Source organism: Lissotriton vulgaris, chromosome 9 (genome assembly GCF_964263255.1).
Source record: "Lissotriton vulgaris chromosome 9, aLisVul1.2, whole genome shotgun sequence".
In the NCBI taxonomy this organism is placed as follows: Eukaryota; Metazoa; Chordata; class Amphibia; order Caudata; family Salamandridae; genus Lissotriton; species Lissotriton vulgaris.
In genome coordinates, this window is record NC_141697.1 from 556,183,859 (window position 1) to 556,205,690 (window position 21,832).

The window sequence follows — 21,832 nt, forward strand, 5'->3', positions numbered from 1 at the left end:
CCTCCCCACTTAGAATTGTGCCTTAAGTGTGACCTACAGCGTTGGAGCACATAGGGAAACAGGCACATTAGAAAAGAAGGTGGTTTTTAGCTGTTGTCAAAATGTTTCGATTTGTTTACCTTATGTGACAGCACAGAGTACATATAGCTACAGAAAAAATCTTAGAAATTTGCATTGGAAAAAACTAAGAAATATACGTAGAAAAGTATTCACTTAATGTTAAGACTGAATGACATCGGAACTGGGTAACAAAGAGCGCTTTATTCAATCGAGACATTTGGTTTTCATGAACAGGTCATGTTTGTACAAATCTTCCCCAACACAACAATAGTTTAAAATGCTTACGTTCAAGCAAAGATTTCGCAGAGCAGAGAAATATATAGTAGACTGTTCTTGTTCTGTAATGGTCAGTTAGAAGTATAAAACACAGTGAACAAAGCATTGCACTTAGGGTGATACAGCAGCAAAGAAATAACGTTGTTCCCAATAATAAGTCCTGACTCTTGCATGGTAACATGATTTTCAATGTGATAACTACACACAGCTCATAATCGCAAGAAGTGGATTCCAATGGTCTTTGTATTTCCTTAGTCCAAAGGATGAGAGCGCATTCAAGTGTTAGACCTAACCAAATGATGGTCAGCAAGATACCTACAGACTTCAGTTTTTGGGCCTCATGAGTACACATGCAAGTTTGGTCCGCTTCAGACAACCGTTGCATCTTTCTAAGTACACATCAGACAAGGTTTACTTTCAGAAACAGGTACCACTATCCAGACTCAACGACAGTGCCCTTCCTCAGGGACGGAAACTTACAACCTCTGCTACAAGACATGCAAACCATGCCTAAGACCACATATAGCTTTACAGGCTCAGATCTCAAAGCAGAGCCATCAATCAGACCACAGACCACACACCCTGTGGACTTGGACCTCAAAGCAGAGCCATCCATCAGACCACAGACAGTTTACAGGCTCAGACCTCAAAGCAGAGCCATCGCTCAGACCACAGACAGCTTACAGGCTTATGCCTCAAAGCAAAGCCATTGCACAGACCACACACTGCTTTACAGGCTCAGGCCTCAAAGGAGAGCCATCGCTTAGACCACACACCCTGAGGGTTCTGATATCCAAGTAGAGTCATCCATCAGAACACACATAGCTTACAGGCACAGGCCTCAAAGCAGAGCCATCTGCAGGCTGCACAGCATCTAAGATCCATGCCTGAAAGGACAGCTAGCCCTCATGACAGTTTTTACAGGTGCATCTCTCAAAGAAAATATATTCTGAACATAGTAGTCTCAAGTGTAACAGACTTTGAACTTAGAGCACAAACATTCATTGTGGTTTAAGGATTTGGTTCCCAGGACTTGAAGGCTCCTCGAGTCTTGGCGGTTCCAGACAATAACAATTCTCTGGCAGCTAAACATCTCATGTTTGCAAATTGGAGGTTTGTGAAATCAAACTATTAAAATTGTGGCAACGAGTAAATGACTGTACAATCCAACAATTAACTCTCCTATCTCCTGAGAGATGCCAAGGTCTTTCACAGAATGTAGAATATATATACTCTCCTCTTACGTATGTAAAGGCTTCACAGGAGAAGTAAAGGAATGCAGATACAAAACTCGTTCCTCATTCCTAAATAAGGCCTTCACTGAAACCAAGCCAAGTCTGAATGGCAACAAGACTTGACTCCCTTTCAGACGCTGGCCGCCAGAGCCTACAAATTGGCTTGGTGATGAGCTTGCACACCACCCTGAGGTCATGAAAATTCTTCAAGAGAATGGTTTGGAAATTGACTCCTATCTACTCTAGCAGGGAAGTTCTTCAAAGAGGAGCAAACAAAGGATTTAATGTAGTGGGTGAAGATCCCCCGATGCCCCCAGAGCTGGGCCCACAGATACCTTCTGCAGGAGACTGGCAAGGCAAATAGGATTTGTGGAAACAAAGCCATTCTAATATGTGGCACGGAACTTCGCTTAAGACAAAAATAACAGTTCATGTTTCACCAGGCCAAATCGCGGCCATTAAAACAGCAAACATACAATATCCTTATTTAAAAAATGACCTAGAAATTGGGAATGTTTTTTTCAGGTTAGGCAGTCCCTGTGAGGGGTCGAACAGTGACCTTACTTTAAAAACAGGCATCCTATAAATCTGAAGAGACAGTGTGTCATCAATAATGACAGGCAGGCACCATTTGGTGAATAAGAGACTCCAAGGCCCATGAAGAGCTCTTAAGTTCAAATCAACACGAAAGGCAGTGGAAATGACACTTCAGAAGTCAAGGTGTGTGGTGTATTGTATATGTATCTGTCTGCATCACAAAATGCCTCCATTTACCTCAATATGAAAATGACGCAGACATCAAACCGTTGAGAGGCGGCGTGAAGAGGCAGGGTACATGTATTCAAAAGCATCGACTCATCACCTTGCAAAAGGCAGAACTGCATGCCTAGATTATAGATAATGACATTCAGGCCCCAGTCCCTTCTCTCCGACACACATATAAGTAGGTAACGTTGGTGTCATAAAATGGAGCTGCATGTGCCAAAAAGCAAATGTGACCTTTCCGACAATGCGGGAAAGTCAGAACCACTTGACAAGATACCTTCTCCTTAGACCCCCCCCCTCCCCCTCCCCCCCCCCCCACCCTCCAATACACAAATTACAGATAGTCCCCAGTAAGTCCTTATTTGGTCCCCTCACTGCACCCGCAACAATGACAAGGCTGCCACATTTACCAGAGACCGCGTATGCCATCAAGAAATTAGGAGGTTCTTAGCGGGGCGTCATGGTTAAGTAGGGAACGGCCCTGGTGGTAATAATTACCTACATTACGCCTGCACCACATGCTATAGTAGGCACTTTTGGTTTTTCCCACACAGTGATTGCACTGGGACAGACCATGCAATGGCAGAGTCAAAGATGGTGTGGAAATGCCAACAGGGCTAAACTGCGATTAAGATCACTGTGTTCCCTCTGCAGACCTCACTCCACACATGGTCTTCTGTAAACTAGCAACTGAGACGTTTCGAAAGATACATCTCCCTTCCATAAACTGCAGCAGTTCTTGTAAAAGGCACCTTACGGTAGTGTACAACTGTATAAAGATAATATTTGTTTTATATGTAAATACTTTTTTTCTTTTTATAGGGTTTAAAGTGCAAGAGAAGAAAGGCTGAAGTGGACTAAATTGGGCGAAGCAGGCACAAGCACCAACCAAAACTAGCACTAGGAGGGATGTCACCGAATGCTATGTGGATAAGACGTAAGCGGCATCTCGTGAGCCCAAAACAGTATCCACAGGCTGCGTTGTAGGTTCGGATCAGTACTCTTCTGGACTTGCCCTTCCATTCCACTGTCTTCTCACTTGCGCTTCTTGCCCTCAGATGGTGCTCCGATAGCTGTGTCGTCACCTGCTCTTTGTCCTCGAGTAGAGTTATTAAAGCGGGTTTGAGCCTGTAACATTCAAGGAACAGAAAAATAAATGTCATTTGGTGCGAATGAGGGCAACCATTGTTAGAGTAATCATACTACTCTATATATCACATGATTTGATCAATACTGTTTGATAAGTAGTTCTCATCATCAGCCCTACTTGGTATCTTCCCAACACCCCATCTATGAAATGTCATTGTGCATTCCTTGAAGTTGATGGTTTCGAGTGTTGAGAGCTCTCAACAGAGACTTATGACCAGAGACTGCAGCTGAAAGGAAATAAAGACTTCATACCTTCAGGTGAAGTCTTCTGGTTATTTACAGAGTATTGTAATGCATACACATTCCATGGACCCAAATCAGATGTCTGAACCTCTGCAATATAAAATGAAAGCATTCATTACTCACCATAATACTTTTATACTAGTGGAGTCAGATCCTCTTCCAAAAGGGTCCCACTATGCCTTGGAAGCAGGACTGCTGATTGAACATTCTATGCATAGCTAAAGAAAAGTGTGGCCAATATAGCCATGTCTTTAGGTTCTGTCCCTATTGTTCCCGCAGCTCACCATGCTTGTTTTTACATACAACAAAAATGAACAGCTGGATCGCAGGTGAGATCATCTATAGCAAGTGGACTATGGCAACCAGTAAAACATTTACCATGGGGAGAATCTAGTACTCGTAAGCTCAGCCGACTTCCTCCATACTCATGGGAAGAATTTAAATAAAAAAGGACCATTTGCTGAGATGTACAAATAACCTCAGGGATCAAGAAATCCTTTTTAAAACATTAATAATTTGAAGGAAGGGTCATAGTTGAGGGGACTGAGCATGCTTCAGGTTAGAATAATGCAATTAGGTATATTGATGAAGGGACTGCGAATGAAGTAAAAAGTGTGGTGACAAGTAGGAAGGCTATAAAAGCAACACAGAATAAATAAAGAACACAAAAAAGAGTAATAGTGGTGGTTCAAGTTAGGTTTAAATGTTTTCACTGTGGCAAAAAAGGTAACTCGTTTAACCCCTTGGCTGCTGGGATAATGTTCCTGCTTTGCTGGGCGGCGCGCACAGCGCTCCGGTGCTCATGACGAGCTCAGCTCGTCATGAGCTACAGTGCTCCTGTTCTCATGACGAGCTGAGCTCGTCACGGCCACACCCGTTTTAATAGAACGTTCAGCACAGCAGGGGAATTATCCCAGCGTGCGAGCGTTCTAATGGCCACGACGAGCTGAGCTCGTCATGAGCATGCAAGGGGTTAATAGCTTGATAATGTTAAAACAAGTGTGAAGAACAAAATATTGGAAGTAAATGAAAAAAGGCGTGCTTGAGAAGGTGGTTATGCCAGATTGAGCTAAATGGGAAGAAAGTGATTGTGCGGGTGGATTTTAGATCACCATACATCTTGATTGGTGGAGCATCGAAAAATGTATTTGGCGGTGAGAAATAACCTTTGAGAAACCAGACATGAATCAGGGAGACTATGGGAAATTCATGACGGATTTTCTTTGATTAACTCTAAGGAAAAAAATCTCAAGTGAAGGGAAACTATAGATAAGATTTAAGTGGTAAAAAAAGGGATAAATTGTTAACCTGATGGCAACAAAAATAAATATTGATCCAAATTCTCCCAAGCAGGCGATGCTAGTTTCACACTTTAAGATGAAGATATAACTGAAAAGCTTTGCAATGACTTCAAGGATAGATTCAGCCTATTAAAAGGTTTTGAGCACAAGATTAAATAGACACAGAGCGCAAAAGTATGGCAAGATACTAATCTTATGCATGACCCATTAAAAAGAAAAAGCCTGTAACTGAAGAAAGAGGGGGTTCATGGAGGCTTCAAAATGGTTTGTGCCACTAGTCATGATAGCTAAAGCTGGGAAAGTGAAGGCTGTGTGTTGACGTCCCACTCCTCAAGAGGAACATATGGGTTGATAGAGAACCACTACCTAACACTTTAGGCTTTGCTAGTTTTGGGAGAGGAGCAATTTATTTAGTGTTATGGATTTATCGTCCGTATATAACCATGTTGTTTTTACAAGACTACTTCAGACATTTGACTATTTGTAGCTCCTTTTGGGGAATTACAATTTAAGAGATTGTCTTTTGGTACAGCTTTGGTCCGTTAAGGGGTCATGGAGAAGGTGCTATAAGTTGTGGAACAGGTTAGATTTCTCCTAGGACAATATTTTGGTGCAGAGAAGAACAGAAAAGATCATGACAATGTATCCTTGATGGTTTTGAGTAGGTTGCAAAATTCTGGGTTGCCGATCAGCAAGGATATGTGCTAGCTCAAAGTGGGAACAGTTTGCTATTGCCATACCATTTGAGTTGAGTGTTTCCAGTCTAAGCTGAACTTAGCCAATTCAAGGTGGAAGCACCTATTCCCAAAGACAAAGAACAAGTCAGATCATTTTTAGCCCTACTCAAAGGATAATCAGAATTTCAATTAAGTAGTTTATCCACTCTCTAGATGGAAAAGAAACCTCCCTGCACACAAACCTCTTCAATCACTGGACGTTATTAGAGTTTTAAAATGTTATTTAGATAGAACAAATGATGTACGAAGACGTATCTTCTTTATCAACTACAGCCTGCTCCATATTGGGTTGACTACCATTAAGCACACCATAGTTAGGTGGATAGGTTCATGAAAATCCTCTTACCAACACACAAACAAGCTTCTACCTGGTAGAGGAAGACAAATTCCACACAAGGAAATGGAGCTATTGATGCTTGGTTGAGAAATGTCCCTCTAGAAAGATATTTATAAAGAAGCCTCGTAGAAATCTGCTCATACATTCACTAAACATTACTGTTCGAATAAGTATGCCAGGGCAACACTGTAGTCGATCAAGCAGCACTAAATAATGTGTTTGCTTGACCTTGCTTTGGCATTCACATGATGTTTCTTTAAGATTTGCTTGTGATTATTGACATCCACTTAAAGGGATAAGAGTTCTATTAAATCCTACGTTAATGACGATCAGTGAGGATCCTACAAAGTAGAATGAAATTGCAACTCCTTGTTCTGCATCATAGTAATCCTCACCGAAGTCATAAGCAATCCTTCCATCTCCCCGGTTGTCTATAATCCTATCAGTAATGGCCAGTTACTCCTACATATGTATCTAGATACTCTACAAGTTCCAAACAAATCCAACGAATCATCAGAAGAAGATGGGAGCTATTAGAGGCAGAACCGGATTTCAGGGGGTTGTTTCACGACAAACCAACTTTTGGGTACACTCGTGGCAAAAATGTGCAGGAATTAATCTTGCCACCCAAATCCACATCTCAAGAACAATATAAAGGCATGGGACGGTGCCACAACTGCACCCACTGCAGCAACATGATTGTTGGTCAACACTTAACACATCCGCATTCAGGGAAACAAATAAAATTGCGTCATTCAGCGGATTGTAACACAACCAATGTTTTTTACAGAACGAAAATTTAAATTAAGATTAACGGAACACAAAAGCACGAAATGCACACATAGCACAACTTCTAGTGTAGCCACACATTGGCATGCGGCTACACACAAATACGCAGTCAGGTCATTGAGGTAGTAAAACGCATAGAGGGTGTTGACAACCATAACAGACTGTTACAGAGAGAGATCTACTGGATTTTAGGCATGACATTTCCCAAAGGACTAAATGAGCGAATCGATTATAGTTGTTTTCTGTAAAGCCAACAGTGTAGTTCTGATTTTATTGTACATATCATCTATTTCGCATAATATGTTTTTGGTACATCATTTCATGCAATTATTCTAAGGTTTCAACATAGGGCATTCTTCGCCCTTTTGATGACTCACAGTGCAAGAAGATGCAAGGATTTTCTCACATTTTTTATATCTCCTTGTTCACAACTTTATTGAGTATATATCACTGCACCACTTTCTGTTGTAGGTTCTTCTCGAACGATCGGTTAGTCAGCTTCTCAGTTTTGTTTATGGAGTTTCGTTTTTCGATTTTTATTCTTTCATTGATGAAATATTTAGCACGCCACATGTGTTTGTGGTAATAGCCTCACTATTATCACCAAAGACTAGACCAGGTCCATTTTGGTACGTACGCGCTCCAAACGGGACGTTTAAATGAGTAGTCAGTCGTCGACACATTAAGACGGAAGTCTTATTTTAATTGCGGGTCATTTAAATGAGTAGTCCGTCATTTATACCTTGAATTGACAGTCCTATTTTTATCGCGAGTACGGGCACGAACTTTGAGCGAGCAATCATTGGTTTGGACCGGTATATTTCCAGAGGGCACGTTGCGTTTTGGCATTTTTCGGTAAGCCCAAATCGCATTAAACAGCATTTTGACATTTTGGTTTTAATGTGAGGATACTTTAGGTATAATGTTGTGCGTTGCCATTGTTTTCAGTTACTGGCTTCCATATTGTCATTTCCCTGCATTACCTGTTCCTGCGACAGGTAAGCTCTTGTCCATTATATTATTATATTACTACTCCATGACATTTGCAAAGATTATTACAGGAACCATGTCTTTACATTCACAGGCGTCCATATCTTCTATCAGCCCACGAGCTATAGAGGGCAATCTTTGGTAAGATTAGGACATTGTTTGCACTTCAGGTGTGGTGCATTATTCTATACAGGCTTCCTGTAACGTTAGGTTTCTTACAATTACAGACTTTTCTTGCTAGCCATTTTCGTGGACCTTTATCAATATGGACAGTTTGGATACATTTAGTAGCAGGTACTTTCTTCTGTTATGCACACTATCCACGTGCTCTTACACTTTTAACCAAATCATATTACACTATTAACCAAATCATATTACTAATACCGCACAGTACCAAGGTGGTAAATACACACCTTTTTCACATCAACCATAGCGAGTGATGAGATCACCATCTTGAACTCCTTAGCTTTTAACAACTTTTTCCCTTTTGCAGGTCATTTTTGCATGTACCACAACAACAGTTTTAAATCACAAGTACATTTGGGCATCATTAACTGTCACCTTCAATTAAATGTGTTGCTGAGACAACCTCCTCCGCATACATATTACACAACAGTGTTTTATTTGATTGTTCACAGATGTGCCCCTGAGGAATGGACCACGAGGTCCCGAAATGCATTGGGCTGATTCCCCACAAATCTGCTAAACTTTTTTACAACAGAGCTATTGTCTACAACATTCATTGTATACTGCAAATAGTTTTTTGAAAATTTTGAAAGCAGAAGTGGAGATCGTATCCACTTGAAATGTTTATGTGCAAATAATTTGTATTTGAAGTTTATGTTCATGCATTTTTGTTTAACTCCATCCATGCTGCTGACGAGCTCAGCTCGTCATGGAGTACAGTGGAGCTGCACTCACGACGAGCTGAGCTCGTCACGGCCGTTGGAACGTTCGCACGAGGGGCTAATTTCCCCGCTGTGCTGAACGTTCCAAAAACGGGTGCGGCCGTGACGAACTCAGCTCTCCCCCCCCCCACCCCCCTGCACAGGAGGTGAAAAACCCCGCAGCGAATGGGTTAAATGCCAAATGGTCAATATAATTATAAGCAAAGAACATTTATTGGTCAATCTTGTGCTTATAAAGGTTCTGGTTGACAAATTGTTTTAGTAATTTTGGCAACTGCCACAGGAATAGTGCTACCCGCACAGGGATTCATCCTGTTCTTTACCGTTACTAATGCATACATATCCCTCCAAAAGAACTGAAACTTTTCAGGCTAACTGCCACTACAGGGCATGCTGGGAGATGAAAGCTGCTGCCTTGTTTAAAGGAGAAGTGCATCTATTTTGACCTAATGAAGTCTTCACCTGGAAGGAACCCTTATTTTAATTTTTCCCTCGTGAAATAAAAAAGGTTTAAAGCTCCCAAAGCTAAGAGGTTACAGTTTTAAGGTGCTGCAATATAGTCTTTTCCTCTGTTTAAGTTGACTATTATAGAGAGAAAAAGAAATTCAGCAAATGCGAACTTGCTTAGCACAATGATACATTTTTCTGAAACAAGTGTGACCCAAAGGTCCATGTGAACATGGGTATCTAACACAATGTTTAAACAGGCATTCAAATAGAACTCCTACACAAAGAAAATATAATATGACAGAAAATAACTGTCGAGATTTAATCTGAAGAACTATTAAGTAACAACCAGTATTAAGTTGTTGCGCTCAATTCATCCGAATTGAGTTTAATTTAAGTAAGAAATGCAAATTGCATGAGCAAAGTTAAAAAAAATTGTGACAGGTGTAAAAGGTTATACAAAACCCCAAATGAAGAAGACAGATTATGGATGTGGGTAATACAGCAGCTATTCATGCGCTCAACCTCACTGCCGCATTTGACTCTAAATCCCATTATATTTTTATGACGTTTTTGGAGCAGTGGCACTAGTGGCAATGCAGTGCTGTGGCCGATCTACTTTCTGTATGAACGTACTTTTCAGGTGACACAAAAGCCATTTCAATCATCGATTCGCTCATTGCAGCAAGGAGTACTTCAGGGATCATCAGGGAGTCTCACGTTTTTAATGTTTATATCAGCCCTCTGGCAGTGGTCATTAAGCAGCATGGTTTTACCATCATTTCATATACTGATGACACTCAGCTTGTCATCACCGTGCCTCACAGCAGTGAACATATGGCTTCCTCACTACAGGCGTGTCAATCAGATGTTGCTTCGTGGATGGACCATAATAGTCTAAAGATGAATACTGGAAAAACTGAGGTTCTGTATTAGGTAAGCACCTCAACGTCTGGTTCTATGCCTGGTGGCTAGATCATTTTGGCCTTTTACCATCTCCCCAGCCCATGGTGAAGAACCTGGGGTTCTGGTTTAAAGAGGACCTCTCTTTTGAGGCCCAAATTAGTGCCCTTGCAGTAAAGTGCTTCGTGATTTTGAGATCCTTTAAAAAAAAGTTCTCCATCGTCTCCCAGAGTCTGCTCTCAAAGCTGTAATTCAGGCTCTGGTTATATCCTGTTCATACTACTGCAATATTCTTTGCTTCGGTGTCAACCTAACGTGATTAAATAGCCTTCAACGGATGTAGAATGCAGCTGCTCAGACTAGGATTTGACTTCCAAAACTAACTTCTGCACTAAAGAAGCATCACTGGCGGCCGGTGAAACAGTGAATCACTTTCAAGGCTCTCTGTTGCTATAAGGCATTTTCCAGTCACAGCCCAGCCAGTTTACAGGCTATGATTACCTCCTACAGTCCAACGTGAAATCTTATGTCGGTCGCTGCCAAATAGGCCATGGCTCCAAGATTAAAAAAAGCTCGAATTGGTGGTTGTGCTTTCAGTTATTTGGCCACTAAAATCTGGGACTCACTACTGTTAGAACTCCAGCTTGCCCCATCTGAGGGGATCTTTACGAAAACCTGATTGTTTGAATCTAGTAAGAACCTTCTCTATATGCAATTCTGGCAGCTGTAACTAGCATCCTCGTGCTGGGACAATTCATTAAAAGCAGCCATGCACTTCATGAGAGACTTTATTACTATGATTATTAGGTCTCGGTTATGCACAACCCTATATTGCTCATGCCAAGAAACTGAAATAAGAACCCCAATTCACCTTGCCCAAGAAACTGTCTCTCTGCTTCAGTAGCTCTTGAATCTCTACACATAAATATGTATAATAAATAATAATAGTTAAAAATAAATAATAATTTTGTTATAGACGATGTGTTCGCTACAGCGTGGTGTACATTAACAACTGCGACCTTAGCGCTGTGATCCCTTCAGGCATTCGCTGCGCGCTACAAATACCCTTCATATCATATCAGGGGAACCAACAGGAGTAGAACGAAGAGTTGTGAGAAGGAAAAGGAAGCCTGAAGGCAGATCTCTCATCAGTCATAGGGTAGCAGGTGATAGTACTGCATTGTATAGCAGCATTTCATAGTGCTTTCCTACCTTTTCTTGAGGTCCACAAAGTGTGCTACAACTAGAGGTCAATAGTTCTCATTCTGAAAGGGATGGATGAGAGTAGGGTGACGATACTCTCGGCCACACAACTATCCAAAGCCACAATCTGAAGGACATATCCCAGACCTGCTACCATTGCTGTTTAGAAGCTACAGAAGCCAGTAAATTCTTTGAAGGGCTCGTACCTTTCTGGTCTACCTGCCGTTAGGCACTTGCTTGGAAGGCAGTTATAAAAGGAAGATGCAGAGGCTTTCATACAATTACAAAGAAGCCCACCAAGAAATATGGAGAGGATAGAAGACTTGTCAGCAAACATTAACTTCCAAATTCATGCATCAATCAGTGGCACCATTAAGTAACGGGGTGGAGAATCATTTTAGTTTGCCACATGGGTCCAATAATGTAATCTCCTTGTCCAAGGAGAAGCGTCAAAAGACACCTATTCTTGTATGAGTTGCTGAGACCACTACTGACTATGTGGAATCCAACTGGTATTAAAGCAGTCCAATAGCAATTTAATTTGGCTGTCAATATTTCAACATACAAAGGTAGAGAAAAAAAACAGTTTTTACGACCATCTAGCTGACAACGGGCATCAATAGAATACTTGTTCTTTTGGATGTTAAATATTGCAATTCTGGCACCAGAACCTTAGTTGCAGCAGGCAGGAGAAGAAGCTGAGGTCCTCTAGCTCATCAAGACCATCTTGTCATATTAGATGAAGAGGAAGAACCCAGCTGTGATGGTGTCATTGAACAATGGGGCAAAACATTGGCATGAAAACAGTAGATTTAGAAAGACGAGTGGGATGAATCTGTACCACGGTTGAACTGTGTAAAGACTGGAGGTAGGGTTCACCTAAGGGCTGTCCAGGAGCAAGTGGATGAAGAAAACACCCTACAAAGCAGATTGCAGCTCGCAGAGCTCTTCTCCAGTTGCCAGAACAAAGTATCTTGAAAGAACAAATGACACTGTCAAAAGAACCAAAAAATGGGCATACACATCTAATGTTTCTGCTCTTTTTCCCATTCCAAGCAACAAATTGAGGGTCAGCAAATCCAAAGATGGAGCACCAGTGAAGCAGTCTGTTAAAGGAAAAGTATGAAAAGCAAACCATAGAGAACACAGTCAAACCAGGAAATGGTATGGCAACAGACACTCCAGACAATCTGGCGATTTAGCTTCAGGGGGCTACAACCACTACTGTTTGTAATCAGTATTTAATCACATATCTAATGACATAGGTGGAGGAAAGGAATAGAGCATGGAAATCACGACCGAAACAAAAATAGAAAGGCAAACGTGAAAAAACATTTATGGGAAGAATTTTCAATAATGAGCAGCTAAAGAAAAGGACTGTGGTGAGAAAACCTAAGGGCACATATAGATAGATACCAGTCAGTGCAACCTGTCCCACAGTATAAACTTAAACTGCTATGAATGCTTTATTAGGTTAGTCTTTAGCCAGGTCCTTCCATGTCTCAGGAGGAAAAGAGAACCAGACATACGAGTAGAGAGATCCCAAAAAGTTCTAAAAGCAGATTTACCTTTCATACCAACTGTGAACACATACCGGCCAAATTTGTTAAATGAGGAAAACCATGCAAAAACACTCAATGTGGCATCCTTTAAAACAAGAAGCGATGAGCGTACTAAGGCAGCTTATCAAGTAGTAGGCACATCCTTTTTAGTTATCAGCCCGAGTTTATCTGGCAAAGCACAGGGTGCAAATACTTTCAAATAATGCCATATGCTGTTCATAGTTAGTTGTATTAATCGCAGCAAATGCATTTTCAAGAACATTAAGCCGGAGACTAAATCACAAGAAAAAAGATCATGACATTATGTCCGTTTACCTGCAGGTATGCTGTTAGTACACTTTTCACATTTGATTGCATTCACCGTGCCCCTTTGTGCTTTAGTAACATGCGCCCTGGGTTATGCCCTTGTGAAACCTCTTTTTACGAAAGTCAGTCTTCGCCATAGCTCTGGGAACAGACGGATCTTTCCTGCAACAAGTCTACTTAAGAAGAGGCAAGCAATGGTACGCTAATTTCTTGCACTCCTTATTCCTTGTGAACTCTACAGCAGAATTTGCCTCTTAACCGACTTGTAAGTATCAGAATGATTGCAAGTCAATTGGAAATTAGCGCCCAATGCCTCTGGCTTAGTGTGTACATCTAAGCATTTTCTCTGGGACAGTGCACTCTTACTATAGCTGAATACTGTTTAAGGGATTGCTTAATTAAGCTGAATTCTAAGAAACTCTGCCCTACTTAAGGCACGTCCAATATAACCCGCAAATGTGGACTCTGAACCTAATGAACCTCAAACACTTAGGATTGGTCCCCTGAGTTATCACCAAAAAGTAGCATCTGCCAGGTCCACGGCTGCTTCTAAAGAGTGATTAGAGGACCGTGAGTCAATTTTTATAAAAGCTCTTACATCTGCTTGCAAGGAAAGAGGGAATTTAAATGCTGTATGTTCTCCCACAACTCCTGACATTTAGAAGAAAGCATGTTGAATTTGAAGCCATCATGCCGGAGAAGACCAATGTGGAATATTTTCTTCCTCAACCCATCACACCTTCTTTAATCCTTATGTGGTGGAAACGATGACAGCAAATTGTATTGTTAGTTCTCGTGACTACAACCTTTTGAATAGGTGCTGGCTTAGGATTGAGTCTGAAACAAAGGGAAGCTACTTCAGACACTAGTGTCTGCTCTACTGCTTGCTAATTCCGCGAAAAATTGTCAACATCCGTACAAAAAGCACTGTACATCTCGAAATAATGGTCTAGAAATGGAACCACAACCGCTTTAACCCTCAATGCCACAAACACCGTTCCCTCAACTGAAGAGGCATCCGCAGACTATACTTCTCATTCACCAAAAGCAAAGTCTCAAGAGGTATCATTGCCTTCTCTTCTTGCTTCGTATTCATTATTAGATCACCCATAATTGTCATCTTTGACTTCACTTTTAAAGAAAACTGTGAAAGGAAGGAGGTAACGTACTGGTTGAAGAAGTGGGTCTGGGGGCAGGGACTACAGTAGTACTTCTTTTAGAGACTCCAAACTATCTTAGGAAATATCGTCCACATAAAGTAGTGACATTTTGTTTGGTGCACTATGTTCATGATCAGTGGTTCGTTCCTGGTTATTTCTCCTTCCTGTGCTTTTTCGTTAGAGGAGTATTAGAGGTGACCTTTTTCTCTTTATTCTCCACATTTCTTCTGCCTTTATTCGTTTTCTTCAAATTACATATGTCTGTTGATGACAACAGCCTTACTATGAAGGAAGAAGCAGACAAAGACATGGAACATGCTGTGGTGGTCTATGACCAAAGCAGACAAACTGACCAAGAGGAAGAGCTACTCAGTAATGAGGGAGATCTCTGCGATGACAAGGCAGGTGAAAGATGGAGGTGGTAGAGTTGGGGAGGGGGGGGGGTGTTGAGAACTCAAAAATAAGCATTGGCATAGCCAATAGATCTCACCTTTGGAACATTAGAAGTGTTCAGCGATGCAACAGTTGATGTTGCACCAAGGATATTATGCTGCATAATTAAATACTTATAATGTCCCAAAGGCGAGACCTATTGGCTATGCCATGGCTTGTTTGAATTGCCTCCACTCTTTTTCTTAACTAGACGGTAGCCGGAGACCCACATCTCAGAGAAAGGGTCTCACTCATTTTTTTTTTATTTCAAGGCATACTTTCGCAGCAGTAAAATCAACTCAAGCGCTTTCGCTCTTTAACCATCATCATGGTAAGGAGGCGCTGAGTGAGCTGGGGTTACTGCCAGCCTTTGTATGGAAAGGAAGTGTGTATGGACAAAGACAGATTGTCATCGTAATCTAGATGTGAATATTTGCATACAGTGTATTAACTGCGAAAGCATCCATTTCAGATATGACAGGCAACATAACCTCAATTCATTTTAATTTTCCAGCCTAGTAAAACTGCTTGCATTAGTGCAAGTTTGTTACAGGCAAATGTTTCAGAACAGTGCCGAAGAAGCACAGCAGCAAGCTTGTGCAAAATGAGTCACTTTTACTAGTTTAGTCCGCACAGCATAAACGTTACAGATCTTAGAATATTTTCTTACCCGACTGTTAGAATTGGGGGTCTCCAGTTGGCAGAGGCCAAGGCTTCTGACCAAATAGGGACCCTCTCCTCCAGTCAGGGCCAGGTGGACACACGTATGTAGATAATCCCTGCTCACCACCTTGGTAGTTTGGCAGAGCAGACAGACTTATCTCCAGGGCAATGTGTAAAGTATTTGTACCAACACCTTCAGTAATTATAATGAACACTACAAACGGACACCACACAGGTATAATATAAAAATAATATTTTTATATATTTTTAGGCACTCTTAAAACGGACATAAACTCACATAAAATATGCTTCTGAAACAAAAGGACTCTTGTGGTAGAAAGTGTTCCTGACAGGTAACAAGAGTCTGTTGCAAAAGGTTGATCAATTCACAAACTCACGATGTACGATATAGCCACCTCTGTGGGATTTCTCATGCTCTCTGGCGCCCCCTCCCCTACTCCGGGGTTAGATCAGGAATGCCCCCGGTAATTGGGTTGCCTGTTTGAGGCTCTGTCATGTCGGGGAGCCTCTCAGCAGGAGTCCCAGTACCACGCTGTTCTGGCGCCTGGTACCGGACTCTGGGATGGAACAAGCAATGAAGGACGGAGGTAGGGGGCGGCTTCCGAGGGCCCCCGTAGGTGCAGGCCCTGGCAGTAGAGCCGCGGGCTGGAGAACACAGCAGATGTCCCGTGGCAGTTAACCCGGTAAGGCGCTCTGAGACACAGGGGGGCAGTGGGCTCTTACCGGGGGGATCGTAGGTCTTGGCTACAGCAGCTCGGGTCCCTGAGGGCTCCGTCGGTCCCGGCAACTGGACAGCCAATCCGCAAGGGGCTCTCGGGATTCCGATGACGTGGCGATGATTCGGCCACTCCCAGCGCAGCTCCCAGGAAGCCCTTGGTGACGCTGGTTACCGGGAAACGCTGGACCAATCCCTGCGCGGCGATTTGGGCGAGCCCCCCCCCCTTCAGCTTCTCGGAGCTCTTTACTTTCGGCGATCTTGGCACTGGGGGCACCTCGGGTTACCGGGTTTTCACGGCAAGAGACAGGGGCCCACGGCGCTTCTGTCAGGATGCAGAAGAGCGGCCACCCTGGTTCTGGCGGTGCCTCGTATGGTTGAGCTTGGGGGAGAGAGAGCACGAGCCGGCGGGCTCACGCAGCACTCACTTTCTCCCGGTCAGTTGTAGTCAATAAGACGCTCCCCCCACACACAGCAAGGAGGGAGGGAGTGCGATGACGACGGCAGAGTTTCTTTGTCCCTGAACTCTGGGATCAGGAGGCTAGCTCTACTTCTAGCCCTTGGAGAGTTCTTCTTGGCAGGAGGGGGACCAAGCACACAGCACAATCCCAACGGTCCCTCTAAGGCAGGACAAGACAAGACAGCAGGTCAGCTTCCAGACACACAGCAATGGCAGCACTGTTCCTGGGGTCTTCTTACGGTGTCCTCTTCAGCAGGGATTCTCCTCTTCAGTCAGAAGTAGTCTGAGTCTAGTGTACACAGGTCTTTCCTTTATACAGCAAATTGTCTTTGATGCCTTTGAGGTTTTGTGATTTAAGCACGGGTCGCCCTTGTCCAGACTCTGGCGGTGGGAGTCTCCTGGTCCTGGGGAATCTTTCCCTTTGAAGCAGGGAGGCTGGGACATCCGTCATCCAGCAGACAGGGGAGCCGGTATCGTAAAAGGCAGGGCACAGTGGGGTACTGAAATTCTGGACCCGTGTTATAAACCTCATCGTATCAAGACGATTTTGGTATCAGCAGACCGGAAATGACGAGTATACTATGCACAAGCATTTCCGTCACGATCGAGTGACGGAATCACCCTGAAATTAGCATTTCCGTTCCGAACCCTCGGGTTCCATTTTGTGAACGGTATCCATTTTGTGATTGCCCTCACATAGCCAAATGACTAGAAGCCAAAACCTGGTCCGAAGGACACGTACACCTTAGCTGACTCCTCTGTGACCTGGGCAAGCTGACTCCACTGCCCGAAGCCAAACCTGTTTGGCCAGGTCCTTCCCCAGTGGCCGAGCAAGATTAGTATCAAGGCACAACATATCATAAACCTTTCATCGCACACAAGCCATGCCTAATCTTACACACACCTGTCCCTGTTTCTTGCTTTATGACTTGCTTTACGAGGAGGAGGTGCCCGATTTTATTGGGGGTCCGTCGATATCTGATGAAAATACTGGGTCTTGCCGGGTAATCAATTACGGGCTGGACGAACTAAAATATGTGCTTGTCATCATGACTCTGCTTTTCCTTTGTAGTAAAAATATTTGTATGGTCAACTGTAAAAAAAGGAATTTGTGCCCGAAGCTTATTATTTTGTATAAAAGACGAAGGCTGGCTTTGTAACTTTGAGCAGTCTCCTGAGAATATACATGCCGTTGTACTTCTAGGATACCTGTTACTGGCTGCAGCCAATAAATACGATCTTTGACTTCACCCAGAAGACTCTGTGTTTCTGTAGTCTGAAACAGGAAGGACTCGGAGTTTTCAGGTGTTCTCCCTGGCACCGCCGGGTCCATAAAAACCCGGTACTCCAGTTGGCGCCCAACGTCGGGCGGTATCAGCGGTACCGGTCCAAGCCAGAGGTTCGTGAGGAGCTTCGTGTGAAAATTCCGGAGGACGGCCAGCCACTTCAGCGACCCCTGTATGTCGACGTGGTCCGAAGGTCTTTGCTGCGAGGTTCCACGCGTCCCGACGGCTACGAAGGACTGCTGCCCTGACTATCGCCCTGTTTTGGACCCTTGATGATTGGTAGAGCGAAACGATAGACGAGTCTTCTGGTGACGTCCTCGATACCTCAGTTAAGTATAAGTGGAGCGTCTCCCAGTCCTTAGTTTGATTCTTAGTTCTTGGTATCCTTCGGGATTATTTTGTATTGGAACTTGCAAGTGCCAAAACCGAAGAACTCGTGTATTCACGAGACTATCGTATTCGATAATCCTTCGAAGCTTGAAGCTAGACTAGAGAGCGAAGATGCCTTGTCTTAGCAGACTTGGAAATTTGTTTTGTCTTGGTTGTAATAAGGATTCCCGATTGGAGGACTCGTGTCCGGTTCCTCCGATTGGAACTCCAACATATGAACTCTATGTGAAGCACGGCGTGGGCCCCATCACATATAATGAAGTATGGATCCGATACACCAGAAAGGATGGTGTTCTAAAATGGCCCCAATATGGTAGTTTGACAGAGATTTTGGATAATCTGGAGGTTAAACTTTTTAAGAAGAAAGCCCGGCCGGCAAAGTTTGACTCTTTTCGCATATGGCGCAAAGAAGCCAAACAGAAAGAAATGAAATTAGCAAAAAAAAATAAATGAGGTATGTCAATGGTACAAGCTGCCGTTGCGTTCAGAGATAATCAGGAAGAGCGAGAGAGTGAACAAACGCTTAGAAGTAGTAAGTTAGCGGTAGATAAGTGCTACCCAGTTTTGCCACGTAAAGGACAAGAATCAAAGGAGAAAGTTGATCAAGACCCTTTAATGTCTCATCTACTGAGTTCACCACCTCCTTATGCGCAGAGTGCTACTGCACCTCAGCAACCTTTGGTTGTGCAACACCCCATTGTTGGACCACAGGTTCTACCACAACCGCCAGCTATTCTTCAGCTGGTTCCGACTCCTCCAGCGCAGCCCCCTCAAGGGCCGCCGCTTTTGCTACCTGCTCCATCTGTGTTCCCTACGACTTTGCCTACTGCTCCGACTGTTTAACCGGATACTCCTTCCGTGTCTGTCTCCACTTCTGCATTACCTCACCCTGTTTTTCCTCCTGTCCTTCCGCCAGCTTCTCCTTCTGTCCGACAGAGAGTGGCCAACACTGTTACTGGCCTTCTCTCACCTTTCTTTGGGTCGCCTAATACGACCCCTAGCACAGAACGAAGGCAGCTACGAAGTCAGCTGCCTGACTATCAAGAGAGAGAATTACTGAATAGGTTAGCGCGTAAGTGGGTTGTCGATACTGCAAAATATGACGAAGAGTCTATCATAGAAGTCTTCCGTCAATGGGAAGCATCGAAGCAGAGATATGTTTTTGAACAGATGTGTGTACTTCTCCGTGAAGATCTGGTGGGAAATGATCCGGAACATGACTGGTATGAGTTGTGCCGTGTGCGGTTCAAGTTCGCGGAGGGTATGATTATAGGCGCCGATGTTGAAAGAGCGGTTGCAACATTGTTGTCGTATCGGAGTAAAGGGGGCACTTCTCGATCACTATCTGAACATGACGCATCTGGTAGGAAAAAGGCGCGGCAGAACACCATGAGAGAGGTTCCTCCGGTTTGGAGGTAAGGGGACGCAAATGCTAATCCAGCCATTCCGCCGCATTTTCAGCGTGTATGGGTACATGTTCCTAGGAAGAGATCTGAAGTTTTGGCTCTCAAACAGACATTGCCTGATCCTCGTAAAAATCCTGCAGGGTATTATAAGGAATTGTCACAGACTGCAAGCTCGTGCATTATGAACTTAGCCGATATAGACATGTTGTTTGGGAACGTGGTTCCACAGCCTTTATGGGGAAAGATTCGCCACACCGATCACGATCAGGAGTTAGGTGATACATGGGCTAATATTGCTGCTGTAGATAACAGACAAGTCGGTGGTGCTAAACCCGAACCTTTAATTGCAGAACTCCCTGGTAGAATAATAACTTACATGAAGACTCTAATGCCTGAATTGCGTGTCAATTGGGATAAATTGTCTGCATGTAAACAGAAGAAAGACGAAGCGGTGCCCGATTTCTTCACGCGGTTTGAAGAAACTTTTGTAGATCATAGCGGTCAGGATATGGCTACTGAAGGTGGCCAGAGATTGTTCGTCGACAAATTTGTGCATAATCTACTTCCGGAGTTGTGTGCTAAGTTGAAGGATTCCGAGAGTGCTTGGGATGTCTCAACGTCAGCGGAGATTTTAGCTACAGCCCAGTACTATGAAAATAGGCGCAAGGATGAGTTAGAGAAAGCGGATAAAAAGACTAAAGAATAAAAAACTAAAGTTCTGTTGCAGCAAGCGTATCCACCCCGCACTAATAATCAGCTGGATTATCAGCAGCTTCAGCAATATTCGAGGAACTCGCAAAGAAACGAGTCTTCTCAACAGCGTTTACCGTATGGTCCCAATCAGTGTGCGTATTGCAAAGAGGAAGGCCATTTCAAGAGTAGTTGCCCGGTTTTGTTACAACGTGCGAATGGTGCTACCAGTGTGCGAGGTCGCGGTGTTCAACAAATGCCTAGAGGTAGGGGACGCGGTGTGTTCCCACAAAACGGACGCCCGTTTCCACCACATAATTCAATGAACAGTTTTGACCAGCAGAATAACGTGTCTGGCAGGACGACTCAGTACTATGCTGATGATTACTATGCAGAAAGATGAAAATATGGTAGGCAATGATTGCTAGGACAGCCATGGACAAAGAGAGAGAGTTGTTTCAGTTCCAGTAGATCAGAGTGGACCTTATGTTGAGGTGATTACATCAGGTGTGTCAGAGCCTTTTCTGTTGGATACTGGTGCTACAAAGAGTTCTATTATGCACTCAAAACTCCCTGGCGCACCTTTGTCTGGCGAAATGAATGTTTCAGTAGTTTTTTCTGGCGCCCCGGTTAGGAACCTAATTTCTAGTCCTATGTCTCTTTCTGTTGGACCTTGTGAATTCGAAGCACCCCTTATTCTTACAACAGGTTGCAGTGAGAATTTGTTGGGATTGGATCTGTTGAAAAGATTATATGCGACTTTGTATTGTTCTCCTTCAGGAGTACAACTGACACTAGGTAAACGAGTGGTCTCTCCGATCTATCTATGTAAGGATAAATTCCAGACAGAATTGTCTTCTCTTCCGGATACTCTTTGCGCTACTGGTCCCAATGATGTAGGTCTTTTGCAAATATCACCGTATGTTGGGACGTTGAAAGCCAATGTTAAATTGCTACGCATTCCCCAATACAAGATCTCTAGCGAAGGTGAAAAAGCGTGGTTAGCGATCATTTATGATTTAATTGAGAAAGATGTAATTGAAGAGACGAGAGGCAACGTTTGTAATAGTCCGGTTCTGCCTGTCTTGAAGCGCACTGATCCTTCCCAGCCACCTGTTTATAGATTTGTGATTGACCTTAGGGAGGTGAATAAGATTGTTGTGCCACAGTTTCCAGCTGTCCCTGACATCACTACCCTATTGACAATGATTCCAGCTTCAGCCACTTGGTTCTCGGTGATTGACTTGAAGAATGCTTTCTTCAGCATCCCGATTGCCGAGGAGAGCAGAGATATTTTTGGCTTCAGTTTAGGAGGCCGAAGTTTCCGCTTCAAGCGCGCTCCTCAAGGCTATTGTGAAAGTCCATCAATATATAGTCAGGCTTTGAAAACACAGCTTG

At 43.4% G+C, this 21,832-nt stretch overlaps 1 protein-coding gene across 3 annotated transcripts in view; it reads right to left on the reverse strand.

Annotated features, from left to right (window-relative positions):
• Positions 1–242: 242 nt before the first annotated feature.
• LOC147691774 (atlastin-3-like) overlaps positions 243–21,832 on the reverse strand; it is a 269,624-nt gene continuing 248,034 nt past the window's right edge. For all 3 annotated transcript variants that reach the window (XM_086938068.1, XM_086938066.1, XM_086938067.1), the window contains one exon: positions 243–3,464. In XM_086938068.1, coding sequence (XP_086794194.1) covers positions 3,372–3,464 — 93 coding nt within the window. In that variant the 3' untranslated portion in view covers positions 243–3,371. The remainder of the gene's footprint in view (positions 3,465–21,832) is intronic.